The following is a 15,204-nucleotide window of genomic DNA, read 5'->3' on the forward strand; positions in this document are numbered from 1 at the left end:
AGTAAACATTAAATTCTTTGCGCTTGAAAGTTCCAAACATGCTTATTGGGCCTTTGTGACCCCTTAACATGATTTTTGGGCCCAAGGGATAATTATAAATGTTATTGGGCCTTCTATGACCCAATTTCATGTTTAAGGGACCCTCAATGGCTTTTAAGTGCTATTGGGCCTTAGTGGCCCATTAGCATTGGTAGTAAGGTCCACGTGAATCAAATGCGAAATGGGCTAGCGTGTCTTTCGCATATCCAATAGCCTTAAATAATACTTAGGATTAGTAGGATTTATAATCCTCTTCTCCCCGTTTATTAGGCCTATCGTCAATCCAAGTAAACAAATATGGGTCGATAATCAAAAGTAATCAAATTCAATTGGGATTTAGTGAGTAATAACGGGTGGCACCAATGTGTGTCGGTCGTAGTCTGTAGTTATAATCAAAGTCTCCTGGAGGGAGAGCGAGAGTTTGTGTATAGATCTATACGGGGGTGACTCCCCCACACCTCAACTATTCGCTACAGTTAGACTCGGCCAGTCTAGGGTGACAAAATCTTAAGATCAATTCCGCCGTTCACCAGAGTGCCAAGACAGACGAATTAGTCATCATCATGCATGGTTATAACGACTCACATAAATAAACCCAATAAAAATCAAGTAATCAAGGTAAATCAAAATCATTTAAGTGATGGAATAACAATTCGAACACTTATATGATATTTTTTTATGGTCAGAAAACATCGGGTTTTTCGGGGAAGTTCAACATTTTTCACTAGTACTTTTAATACAAAGCTTTTCAATTATACATGTTTTGAAATCATCATGCATATATTTACGGATCTTCACACTTTTATATAAACAATGGTCTTTTCAGAAAATATCGGATTTTCTGGGTTGTTTTCTTACAAACTACACAAAACATTTTCATATCAAACCTGCTTATGAACTAACCAACATTCCATATGTTGACCGTTTTCAAAATAACTTGTATTCTCAGGTAACAGGTAAGCTGAGGAGTAGTAACAAGTATAATAGGGTGTTTTGCTTTTGAGAACTATCAAACAATTTATGTTATGGATTTGTAATGTTAAAACAATGTACTTGATGTGAACAAAGTCAGTTGTAATATATTGATGCATGGTGATGTTTATATTATGATTCATGTATATTCATTGTGATGATATTCAATTTAAGTCACGCGGGCCCTCGGATGTTTCTGTCGTCTGGTTCGGGGGTGTGACAACAACCTTAACAGGATTTGGATAATAGATTATTGTTTTTGATATACCAGTTTATTATAAAATTGTAAAGTGTCCCTTTAGTTTGGTTACACAGAATGTGGTTCTTAAGCTCATGAAAGCGGTTGTTGATGAAGGACTTGAAGTGTTGAATAACGAAGTAAGTCAATCTATTAGTTAATTGATGCAGTTGAAATGTTGTTGAATATATATATATATATATATATATATATATATATATATATATATATATATATATATATATATATTGTTTCATATTTTTCGTCAATATATTAATTTTTGTCTCAATGTGGGGGAGTAATGAATTTACAGACATTGAGCTTGATAGGGTTTGTGAAGAATGGGCTACTTATGTCACACAAGTTATTTACCACTGATATGTATTTGACCATTACTCTTTGATAAATTTGGAACACACTTTTTAATTTGACACTATAATTTGTGTAATGGATTGCCTTTTTATATATGTATGATATTTTATTTTGCATTATTAGACATTAAGTGTGTAATTTAGTTTGAGTAAGATTTTGCATACATATATACATACATACATATGTGTTGAAAGTTAGTTGTGAATGTATGTCGAAAGCACATATCGTGTTTGTATGTCGTAGTTGTAGGTCATAAATGTATGGCGTAAATTTAATGTCAGGCTAAGTGGCTACCATTTTCTTTTATGACATGATTTTCAATGAAAAAAAATTCCTGTTATATATAGGAAACCATTTTTCTAGTAATAAACCCTAAGTAGTTCTAATTGAGAGAGACATGGAGACTTAGAGATAAGGAGACTGGAAACAAAGGGGAATTTATAAAATTATAATTATATATTGATAATTAAAAGGAGACATTTTTTTCAAGATGATAGACATTAAGAAACACATCCCTCTTTTTTTAAATATGTTTGACACTAAAACATGACACATATTTTTGTATGTTGTAAAACCTTGAGTTTTCACAAATAATGACATATTTTAGGACACATGCATTTGTCTGTCATAAAAGCAATGTATGTCGTAATCCAAGAGTCATTAAATGCATGTTTTCTAGTAATAAGGAACCTTAGTGAATAACTTTTTTTTTTTAAATACTAAAAAGTAGGATGTCTTAATAAAAAAATAAGTGAAAGCACATTTTAAAACTAGATAGTTATAGAATAAAGTATAACACTATCACCAGGTAGATTTGCCAAATTCCATGGGTCTTAATAAAAAAATGATTGAGGTACATTGTTGTAACAAAACGAAAATGAAGAACACTACAATCCACAAATATATGAAAATACATTGCTATTTCTTGAAATTGTTCGTAAACAAGTGACAAGAGATAATACTTTAATCCCACATGCTACTAATATTTCAAAATCTTGGTTCTTGTTAATTGTTGTTTCTTACATTTAGCCTAATATATACAACAATACTTTGGTTACCATATAATGCTATTTATTTCAGTTTAAGAACCATATTAAATGTCTTGTATGTGCATGTCATCGCTTTGTAAGACACTTGGGATGATTTTTTTGACCTCACATCAATAGTTTTTTGTTGTAAAGTTGTGTTATATTAGTTGTAGTAACATAATTCGTCCATGTTCCAATATGACTAACTTTTCGTGTTATATTTATAATTTTAACCATATTTGAATTATCTTTTTCTAGTAGTGCATGTTGTTGTAAATGACATGATTTACAAGAATGCCCCTCAAGATGGTTACATAAAAAGTATTAATCATTATTACATGTATACCTTAGTCAAATTTAACTTATATTTTGGCTCCTGCATTTAAGGCATCTTTCATTCTTTTTGTTCGAGCTCGTGTCATTGACCCAACAATCTCAAAATGGGGATCCCTTTTGTAAAGGTTCGGGCATTGAGCTCGATCAGCGACTACCCCAAAGTTATGATCCATACCTAAAAGAATTATATTTACATCAGTTATGAGAGTTAATTAATAAGAATTTTTTGGAACGATGGGATAAAGGAAACTTTTTTTTTTTTCTAAATTAAGAGATTATCAACACCGATTTTGTATTAATTTTTTTTCCCATTTATTTGATCAAATTGATGGATCATATTAGTTACCACACTTGATAAGGAAAGAAAAAGAAACATAGCCCAAATTGATTGGAACACGAGTTTCAACCCAAATCTTGTTTAATTTGTTGTGTGGTTTGAACATGTGTTCTTAACATTCAAACTTCTAGCTATCTGCTAAAAGAAAAAAAAAAAAAAAAAGGATAAATAACAATAGTATGCTAACCCTTTTATGTATTATGTTAGAGCCGATCTTTTTGAAATATGGTACTATTATTAATAATAAATGATTTTCAATTTTGTTCTTGAAATATGGTACTGTTAGCTACCCTAATAAATGAAAATGTTTTTGCCAAATGTATTCCTCTTCTTAATTTTGACACTTGATATTTTTTTCATTATTTTATAGTAATTCTTTTTCCAGATGTCGTTTTCTTATTTTTGTTTCAATGACACATCATTATATTAATGAATTCCGGTGATAATGATATATCAAAATCCGTTCATTCTTTCTTTAAATCACTCAATGTCACGCAAGATTTACACTCTTTAATTAGAACACTCAAGGCTAAAATCGCGCATTAATGTCGTATAGGCATTTCAAATTCACAACTACTGCTCTAGATTTTGATCTTAATAACTAATAATATTTATGTTGATTTCCTAAAACCCCATCTTCCCCTACACCCCCACCTAATTGCAATTGTGAAGCCCTTCCTATTATCCTAATACCAGTTCTCCTCCTTCATCGCAACTCCTGCAGGACACTATCGACATATTGTTTTTGTATTTGTTACCTACTAGGTCTTCCGACATCTCTTGCTCCTATCGATAACTATTGGATAATCCTAAAAAAGTTCATCCCCATCTCCTATCCTAAAACCAAATCTTCTCTTCCCTAATTTATCTTTTATACGGTTTCTATAAATTAGATTCATTAGCTTTTCTATTTACTAAAACTAACATTATGTGTTTCATTTTCATTGTTGATTGCTCTTCTCCTATCGATAACTATTGGATAATCCTAAAAAAGTTCATCCCCATCTCCTATCCTAAAACCAAATCTTCTCTTCCCTAATTTATCTTTTATACGGTTTCTATAAATTAGATTCGTTAGCTTTTCTATTTACTAAAACTAACATTATGTGTTTCATTTTCATTGTTGATTGCTCTTCTCCTATCGATAACTATTGGATAATCCTAAAAAAGTTCATCCCCATCTCCTATCCTAAAACCAAATCTTCTCTTCCCTAATTTATCTTTTATACGGTTTCTATAAATTAGATTCGTTAGCTTTTCTATTTACTAAAACTAACATTATGTGTTTCATTTTCATTGTTGATTGCTCTTCTCCTATCTTCAGTAAGGGTTCTCGGCGTCTTCAATATGATTAACATCCCTTCTTCCATCGGTGTATTAACCATTAGAGGTAAATCTGGGTGCTTTGTATTTGTATTATTTGAATCAATCTTTCATGGTATTTGCTTCTCTAATTCTTTCTCTCTCTACAAAGTACTTCAGGTGTGTGGAATTTGTTGTTAAATATGGGTTTTAATAGCCTTTTGAATAAAGTTCCAATTGAAACCAAGAAGGATGAAGCAATTTTCCATAAGGATCTTCAAATCGTAAGTTATTCATAAACACTGCTTAGTTTGGATAATTGGTCATTTTTGGTCGATTTAATTTACATACTATCACCTTTATTACTTATTGATGGAATTTTTAATTTTGTATCACATAATTGTTTATTATTTTACCAAATCGTGTAGACTTGGTTGCACTTTTCCATCTCCATATGCACTTCTTTTCCTTTGAGTTTATCAATTTTGTATTTTGTTCAGACAAATGTTTGATTAAATGCTTGAACCAAATATATCAGTTTAATTGATATGTTACTATGTTATTATTTTCTACTGTTTATGTGTAATATGGAAGAAGGTGAGGACATTCTATAACAAGCACAAGGTTTCATGGATAAGAAAGGTATGTTAGCTTCTCCTTTACATATCGATATGAATTGATATGATAATAATAGGTGGGCCCTAACTCATTCCTGATGTTTTTTTTCCAAATAAAGTTCATTTCTTCCCGGTTTCTCCTCAACTATGATATTGGATGAAAGCATGATAGATAAACACAAATATTAATGAAGAGAAATTTGGATAATTTAAAATAATTTACTAGACATTCATTTGATCCTTACCATTGGTAGTGACATATGCTTTGTTATTACAACGATCATTGATGATTATTGCTACTTAGATGACTGACTATCTCATTTGTATGGGTAATAAGCATCATATTTAAGCTCATTTTTAGACTTTCATGCCATTATCTACCAAAAAAGTCATTTGTTTATTTTTAAATTATGAAAAAACTGGCTGATTTTGTAGGACTCACTGGTGGCAACATCCTTTCCATGTATAAAGGTGGTGACTATAAATTTCATGCTACTGGGAGAGAGTATATAGATGTATGATTACATCAGGGCCGGTCCAGACGGTGGGCAACCCGGGCGACTGCCTAGGGCCCACGACTCTAGGGGGCCCAAAATTATTGGGCTATGTAGTGTATATATATATATATATATATATATATATATATATATATATATATATATATATATATATATATATATATATATATATATATTACCAATAAGATTTTTAGAACCTAAAGTTGGTTCAAACTCAAACTAGCTCAAAAAATAAACAATTTGGCTTGCTTGTTATTGCTAATTGAAGGTGTTTTTAGTGAACAATAATTGATATTTTTTTGAATCTTTATTATACTTTTATTTAAGGGGCCCTTTTTTTTCGCCCTGGGCCCTATATACGTTTGGACCGGCCCTGGATTACATTCTTTACTCCTGTAATTTTTTAGACTTTTTATCCGTTAGATGTGCTTTAATCATAAAAGCTTTACTTTCCGCGTGAGGATGTTGGGGTCATCTATGCCATATTTGGTTGAGATACAAAATGCTTGTCATGTCCCTTATGCGGTATCTATAAAAGAAATGAAAAACAAGGTAAATAAGTCAAACCTAGTGAGTTAGGCTTAAATTGAAATTTATATAAGTCACGTTTGTTATAATGGACAAACTTTTTAGGGTTATTTTTATTTGAGATGAGGGGCATTTATGTCTTTTGCGCAAATGATAGATCAAGAGTGAGTCTTTATCCTACCTTTTGGGATGAAACAAAAAGTTGTAATTTTTTTCCCTATTGGAATGGAATAATCAAGCTTTGTAGGATGATTTTTTAGGTTGGGGATGTCGAGTGAAATTATGTATTTGGTATAGACTAGAGATTGTTATTTACTTTTTTGTCAGGGTTTTTATTTTTTCTTAGCAATAAAAGTAATATTGGTCCATCTGTCCAATTCTATTATCATATTTATGATAATGATAAGTTTATTTTCTTTGTTTTTACTTTTTAGCATGTTTAGATGGAAAGTATCGAAGATTGAAAGGTTAGGCACGTATCATATTTATAATATGTCAACATTTTTTTCTTAAAAATATATTACAACTGTCTATTTATTCATTATTTCGTTTGTATTAATTTTGAGGATTTACTTTAAAAAATATTAATGTTTACACATTTATATTCATCACTATTATTTAAAATATGTTAAAAGTTATCTTTTTATTAATGTAGATTGAATTATTTATTCATAACTTCGTTTGTATTTATTTTAAAATTTACTTTAAAAAATATTTATTATTTACACCTTAATATTTATTTTTTTTAATTAAACCGTATAGTCCACAAATTTCACACCTAATTAATAATAAATGACTTTCAATTTTGTTCCGTACAAATACTTTATAATAATAATTTTGTTCCATTTGTACAAATACTCTCCCCAATTCTAGTATCATATTTATGATAATGATAAGTTTACTTTGTTTTTACATTTTTGCATCTTCTAATGGAAAGTACCCAAGGTTGAAAGGTTAGGCGTGTATCATATTTATAATATGCCAATAGTTTTTTTATAAATATATTACAATTATTTATTTATTCATTATTTCGTTTGTACTGTTCGATATTTATTTTAAAAAATGATTAATGTTTACACAATTATATTCATTACTATTATTTAAAATATAACAATAGTTTCTTTTATTAATATAGATTGAATTACTAATTTATAATTTCGTATGTATTTATTTTAAAATTTACTTTAAAAAATGTTTAATGTTTACACCTTAATATATATATATATTACAGTTGATATTCATTACTACCCGATTGTAAAAAAAATGTTCGACGTTTCCTAGTCGGTAGATTACAGTTAAAAGATTAATCAACTACCTGATGATTAATCGGATAATTAAGCGGAGATCATTGCTGATTCATTGAATTTTATAAAATTAAATATGACTAATATAAAAATAAAGTTCATAAATACTATTAATATTATAACAAAATAAGCTAATATAATTAATACAATATTAATCATACTATAAATAATTTCTATTGAGATATAACTTCTTTAAGATTTTAAAATTTCATTGTTTTCTTCTGATTCGTTCAATTTTAGTCATAGATTAATCATTAGACGCATTGTATTCAGTCGGGTAGCACGTATGGACTAATTATAAATTAATTGGAACTTAGAGGTGATTTTTATAACTCTGTCAAAACCTAAAATTGCCATTTACCCCTCTATTAAAAAAACTATTATACAAGTTACATCCTTTTCTATTTGTATTTCGTTATATTTCCATTTAAAATGTATATTAGAAAGGACTATTATACATGTGACATCATTTTCTATTTGTATTTCGTTGTATTTCCATTTAAAATGTATATTAGAAAGGACTATTATACAAGTGACATCATTTTCTATTTGTAATTCATTATATTTCCATTTAAAATGTATATTAGAAAAGATAGAAGATATATTTTTTTTCAATAGATTAACAATATCAATTATTAACTCATTTCAAACTTCAAATCCTCTAATCTTAAGCAATATCTTTATTTTTAAATGTTTTTTAACAACTATTTCGTTATACCATATATAATTGTTGTTGCCATATTTAATATATCAAATTTAACTTTTTAACATTATACTTTTATGTTTTTCTCATTAATCATAAATTAAATAACATTATTAAAATTTAATAACCATATCAAATATTATTTATACATAAGATCGTAAACTTAACAATATACATTAGTTTTTATATAAACAAATTTCTTTGTAATTGGACTGTGAATATCTTTTTTTATTATATAATTTTTTTTTATTGTTATGTAACACGTGTTTACAACCTAGTTGACGAATAAAACCAGGTTTGATAAATAATTTCGGCTAAGAGCATTTAACATTATAAGTTTTTGGGTTAATGTCATAAAAACCCTCAAGTTTACATGATTTTGTCGGTTTTTCCCAAAGTTGAATTTTATGTCCGTTTTTACCCTAACATTTTTGAAAAAATGTTCGGTTTTACCCTTTTACCGGTAATAACAGGTTTTCCAGGTTACCATTATATTAAATTCGCAAAAAAAAACCCTTAAGTTTACCATTTTTTGCGTTTTTACCCCTAAATTTATAATTTTTTTACAATTTTACCCTAAGTATTATTTTCATAGTATACGTAATCATGTAGAAACATCGTATTTATATACGAAAAAATGTTTAATTAAATATTGTATTCATATTTTTTTTTAATGTTATATATATATATATATATATATATATATATATATATATATATTTGTTTGTTTGTTCTTGTGTGTGTGTGTGTTTGCAAGGTTATACCATTTGAAAAGATAAATAATATTTTTAGAATTATGAATACGTGTTTTATAGATATAGTTTTTAGAAGTATAAATACATATTTTTACATTATTATATATAAATATGTATATATACTTCTAAAAATATATTTATACTTAAAAAAACATATATCAAAATACATATTTACACTTCTAAGATTATATGTATATATTTATATAAACATGTTTATGATTCAACAAGTTTTTTTTATTGACATGTATATTTTTAAATGCATAAAAATATGTACTTGTAGTTCTAAAAACATATTAATTTGCGTTTTTTTTTTTACATCTTAAATGGTTTATCCAAGAAAAAACCCATACACACAGATATATCTTTACTATTATATATATATATATATATATATATATATATATATATATATATATATATATATATATGAAGAAATAGCATTGAAAAAAATGTAAATACAATATTTAATTAATTTTTTTTTTGTATATAAATATAAATTTTCTGCATGAATACATATAATATGAAAAAGAAAATACAAATGGTAAAAGTGTAAAAAAATATATAAACTTAAGGGTAAAAACGTAAAAAACTATAAACTTAAGGGTTTTTTTGGGAAGCTAATATAATGGTAACCTGTTATCACCGGTAAAAGGGTAAAACCGAACATTTTTTGGAAAATGTTAGGGTAAAAACGGACATAAAATTCAACTTTGGGCAAAACCGATAAAACCCTGAAAACTTGAGGGTTTTTATGACATTAGCCCTAAGTTTTTATATAGCTTATTACCATACATGTATATTTTTTACCACTTAATGTCATTGGATTTGACAACTTATTTGTTTTTTTTTTAACTTGATCGTATTATATATATATATATATATATATATATATATATATATATATATATATATATATATATATATATATATATATATATATATATATATATAGAGAGAGAGAGAGAGAGAGAGAGTTAGGTTCAAATATTTTCACTATCTATTGTATGCATGTATGATTAATTTTGGATCAATCATTTTAGTTATTTTAAGAAAATAATTAATACATATTAAATGCTAAAGATGTAATTAATATCCATTATATCTTCAACATATAATATGCATTAATTAGTTTTTTAAAATAAATAAAATAATTGGTTCAGAATCAATCATACATGCACACAATAGATAGTGAAAACAAAATAACCTAATCACACACACACACATATATATATATATATATATATATATATATATATATATATATATATATATATATATATATATATATATATATACTTTTACTAAATTTTATATATAATCCCTTCTACCTTAAGTATATTTCATTTTACCTCTTTAATTATAATTTACTTGTAGATAATTTTTATTTATTTACTAGTTAATTATACCTATTAAAAATTTAATACATCTCATTTATAAGATATAAATTAAATGCTTTTAATTTATTTTTGTAACTACAATATAATAATTTTTCGTATTTTATACATACAAATAGTAAAACGATATATTTGTATTTATACATTCATCTTAAAATATTATTTGTGTTTAAAAAATAGACGAATTAAACATGGAGGTTTTATAAAGGCGAATTTTGTATAAATCATTTTTAAACATCAAAATATTATATTTATCTAATTTAAATTTTAAATAAATTACTTACTTTTTACCAACTTTTAAAATATCATATTTATCCAAATTTTTATTTTTAAGATTTCTAAACATATTATATTCATTTATTTTTATTAATTTACCATAATACCATTTTTCTATATTCTGAGTCCTATTTCATGCTGACACAACTTTTGATAATTGCTTCAGTGCACTAATCATGTCTTTAATAACCAAAGTCCTTAACTTCTCACCATTGGGTTTTAATCGATAACTTTTACCTAATTAGAGGTCTTGATTTCCTAATAAACAAAAACTTAACTTTGTATAGGCTAGTTCTACGGTAATTTGCATTACTTGAAGAGGTCATTTACTGTTCTAGAAGGTTTGCACTGATGAACTCGCACAAAATGTTATAGATAAATGTTAATTTTGACATTGATGAGACGTATTCTTCTAGAAGGGTTTTCACTCTATGTGGATCCTGATTTTCAGGTTCTAGACATTTGTTAATCAAACTTGATTCATGATTCTTGTTTTCAACTAGGTTGAATAGGTTTGAGAAGCTGACGACTTTGGTTATCAAAGAGAGATAGATTCAGGTGACCGAAACAGTTACTAAGAAAAGTTAAAATGGGCTCGAATTTATAACTATCTAAGGTATAATAGTCACTTTATAAAAATAATTGATTATAAAATATTTAAAGAAAAATTAAAATAAAGATTTGAGCAAGATATATTGAAAGTTATGAAGGTAGATAGAATATTTAGAATTTATATCGAACAAATATGATATTTTGATATTTTAGAAGCACATATACGAAATTCTTCCTCGTAAAGGATTTTAAATAGATGAGGATAAATTACTTATATTTATAAAACAAACTTTTAAATAAGCTTAACCATTGGAATGATAACTTATTTAGAGGTTAAAATTAAACATTCATTATATGAAGATGTGACACTTATTCCCCTATTCTAATTGATACCGGAGATGCTCTTAGTATTCTAAATCGATTCACTCAACTAAAAGTCCTAACTTTGTGTTAGTATTTTCCTCGTGTGAGTTGAGGAAATATATCAGGCTTTCGTTGTTCATTGCTCATCGTTCTTACTGTCCTCTCTCGTTTTTTTCTACTTCTTTTCTTTCTTTGAATTTGAACATCCCAACACCATTTCAAAGCTCTAGTCACAGGCTTGAAAGCCAAAAGTAGAAGGGTAAGAAGATGTATGCTTGAAGACAAAGTTGTATCATTCCTATTTGGGTGTTGGGGTTATGTGGATTTTCTATGTCATTTTATAAAAATAAAAGGTTGGAGGTAAACTTGGTTTTCAAATTTCAAAAGAATGGAACAAAAATTACACAAAGTTTCATATAAAGAGAACTTGAATGATAAAATCTGTTAACAAAAAAGTTTAGGGCCCCTAAGTTAAACAAATCTGAATCTTGGTTATATTTAACTATACTGAACTTAGTTATACCTTGAAAACGTGTATTTGGAAGTACCTGGATCCGAGGGGTTTACAGAGTTAGCACCAGGGTTAGAATGCATTGCATCTGGCATGGGATTTTGTGATATCGTTTCCATAACCTTCATCTTCAAGGCTATCTTCCGCAAATAATCATTCTGCAAACCAAATATTATGAAGATTTAAACTTACGGTATATATATGGCAAAATGATATATCGCCAATCAAAAGCAAAAGCTATTATAATAAAAAAAAACACATCGCAAAACCTGATTTGCAGTTGTTGGAGAAGTATAAATCTTCTGTTCAAATTTCAAAGCTATTTTTCTTAGTTCCTGTAGGCCCTCTGCCTCAGCCTCTGGTCCAGAAATCGGAATATATCTCTTCAAGATATCAGTTCTACGTAATATCAACATGTATCAGTCAAAAGAAGTAGGTAACTTTTTGAAGATATTTCCTATATAAAGCGTGATTTTACCCGTCAAAAAAAATATAGAAAACCAGCCACAACAAGCAATCCAAGTGTAATTGCAATTCAAGAAGTGTAAGGAAACAAGTGAGAAAAAAAAAAAAAAAAAACACAGCCATGCGCTGAATACGTAAAAAGTTTGAACCATTACAAAAGCAATAAGCCCTAAAAGAATCTATACTTTCAGAATTTTAGATGTGTGAACATTCTTTTTGAGTATATATTTCTGTAAGCATGGTAATTAATTTTACGGGTCTATTAGCTTAGGTGTGTGTTTTTTTTTGTTCCCTTTTCTTGTAATGGTTTCTTTGTCGATTAATATAGAGAATATGATTTCTTAGGGTAAGATTAGCAACAAAATCCCAAAAGGTAACATCACCATCGTTATAGACTTACAGTTAAATAAATTCTTAACAGATTAGCATAAACAAATTCTTAAAGAAAAAAATACGTAAACACACATCTTGTTCACGATCCTGTTCCGTGAAATATCTGTCAGCTGAGACCTCCAATCACCAGATTCCATAGAGGATTCACAAACAGTGTTACTTCAAGTTATCGAACTGCGATTTGAGTTTTGAATTAGCATGTGATCAAACATATCAGTATAATATATGTTTAGATGTTTCGCTTGAAGCAATCTACAAAGCTTAAACTTAATTCATGAGTGATAGTGAAAACAAGAATTAAATAGCTAGCTTACATTAAGGAATTGGACGTATATAGCTGCTCTTTCTCCCTCTCTATCAGAAAAAAGCGAAATCCAACGATCCAAAAGTAAACGAGATGAGAGAATTTGAAGCGATTGAGTGTAGTTGTAGGAAAAGTCAAATTGCATATATAAGGTCTTGCTCGCTTATTTATGGACCCTCCTTCGACGAAATAGTGAACACAATCCACGTGGACGAATTTATTATGTTAAGGGCATCTGGAATACATAATTAATTGGTTAAATTAAGAGAAAATTTCAAAAAAGTTTCCTACGATTTTGTAATTTTGTGGTTTTGACCTAAAAATGTTTGGACTTATATATATTTTCTTTTGTGATTTTGGTCCTTCAAGGTAACAAACGTTACTTCTCATGGTTAACTTGTACCACATGCTTATAAGGCATGGGGCATTTTCGTCAAACGGCTGGTATAACACCCAACATTTTATATATTAAAATAATATGATGGGATGATTTGTAAAACATTTTTTGTTATAGGACCCCAATTATAAATTATGGTACTAAAAATTTTCAACTCATTTACAAATATATTTGTAAAACTATCAATTCGGTTATTACAATTGATACAAATAAACCATTATAAAACTGCTAGGTTGTTTACATCATTAGAGATTTATGATATTTAAATAATATTTCATAAGATAATCAATGTCTCCCGAGCTACATTGTTTTGGACACAAAATTATTATGAAAATCATTTCATAAAACTGTATATTAAAATGCATTTATAAACACAATGTAGACCATGTTATGCATGTTCTCACTCAATACAAGTCTTATGGGGCTTCCCGAACCTTAGCGACCCGTCGATTCGAATATCCAAAAGGATGACCCCAAATAGGTTAGTCACCAAAGGTGACTGAGTATGCTAACCGATACGAGGAAGTGATCCTTCATAACATGATCCCATAAGTACACCCGTAATTTGGCTAGTCACAATAAGTGACTTAGAACGTTGACCTTTACCGAGGAACAACATCCGGGCAAGGCCCAAGACATAGTACATGTAGGGCCCTTGGGCAACATTGGTCCCTACGTGGACCCCTTGGGGAAGCCGGAAAATATTTTCTAATAATTACTATGTAATTTTCTCATATGATGCATTCGAAAAGACAATCAAGAAAGAGAATGTTTTGGCATGTTGTGATAAATGAAAAGTAATTAAATGAACCAACAAAGAAAAATCCCGCTCTATCAATTTCGTATGAATTTCAAAAATCAAATTCAAAGGTTTTTTCAACGAAGTTTTCAAAATCATCATCTCTAAAGATTTTTCAAACAAATTATTCTCAAAAGCATTCTTATTCAAACGGTCATCAAAAATTTTCATCTTTCACAAAATCAACAAATGTTAACAACAGATTTTCTTCAAAAAAAAAAAACAAATCAAAAGTTTGAGAATATTCGAAAATATGAAAATGTTCGAAACTTTGAAAATATTCGAAAATTTGAAAAAAGTTCGAAAATCTGACAACAATCAAATATTTATAAAAGCAATTTCCAAAACAGCTTCAAAGTTTATTCAACAAAAACCAAGTTTTCCAAATACATCTGCACATAAAGAGACCAAAGTTTCATACACGAAAGGAATATCTGAAGTGGAAACCATGAATCATTGGCTTAAAAACAATGGGAAAAGTATTAATCTTGGAAGTTTTCGCAACATCAAATCAAGAAGGCCTATGAACAATATTTGAATGATCCTTCATTTGAAAGTTTATTTTCGAAAGAATCAAATACTCCAGTTCAAAGATGGCAACCAATCTAAAAAGAAATACAATCTACGAAAGATGAGAAGAAAGTTGGTGAATGTTCAAAACTTTTGAAAAATTATATTTCGATATTTTTAATTGATGATGT

The 15,204-nt window shown here is 28.1% G+C and overlaps 1 protein-coding gene across 2 annotated transcripts; it reads right to left on the reverse strand.

Moving 5' to 3' along the window:
• Positions 1-2,951: 2,951 nt before the first annotated feature.
• LOC144998208 (mediator of RNA polymerase II transcription subunit 15a-like) lies at positions 2,952-13,430 on the reverse strand. Of its 2 annotated transcripts, none has more exons than XM_078958023.1 (5): positions 13,318-13,430; positions 13,076-13,177; positions 12,415-12,544; positions 12,183-12,303; positions 2,952-3,160 (listed from the first exon to the last, which is right to left on the reverse strand). In XM_078958023.1, exons 2-5 carry the CDS (start codon positions 13,138-13,140, stop codon positions 3,012-3,014), a joined length of 465 nt encoding a protein of 154 aa, XP_078814149.1. In that variant the 5' UTR covers positions 13,141-13,177; positions 13,318-13,430; the 3' UTR covers positions 2,952-3,011. The 2 variants fall into 2 exon arrangements, with proteins under 2 accessions (XP_078814149.1, XP_078814150.1); XM_078958024.1 differs by lacking the exon at positions 2,952-3,160 and adding an exon at positions 6,046-6,288.
• Between the last annotated feature and the right edge of the window lie 1,774 nt (positions 13,431-15,204).

Source organism: Lactuca saligna, chromosome 5, assembly GCF_052625555.1.
Source record: "Lactuca saligna cultivar CGN05327 chromosome 5, ASM5262555v1, whole genome shotgun sequence".
Classification (NCBI taxonomy): Eukaryota; Viridiplantae; Streptophyta; class Magnoliopsida; order Asterales; family Asteraceae; genus Lactuca; species Lactuca saligna.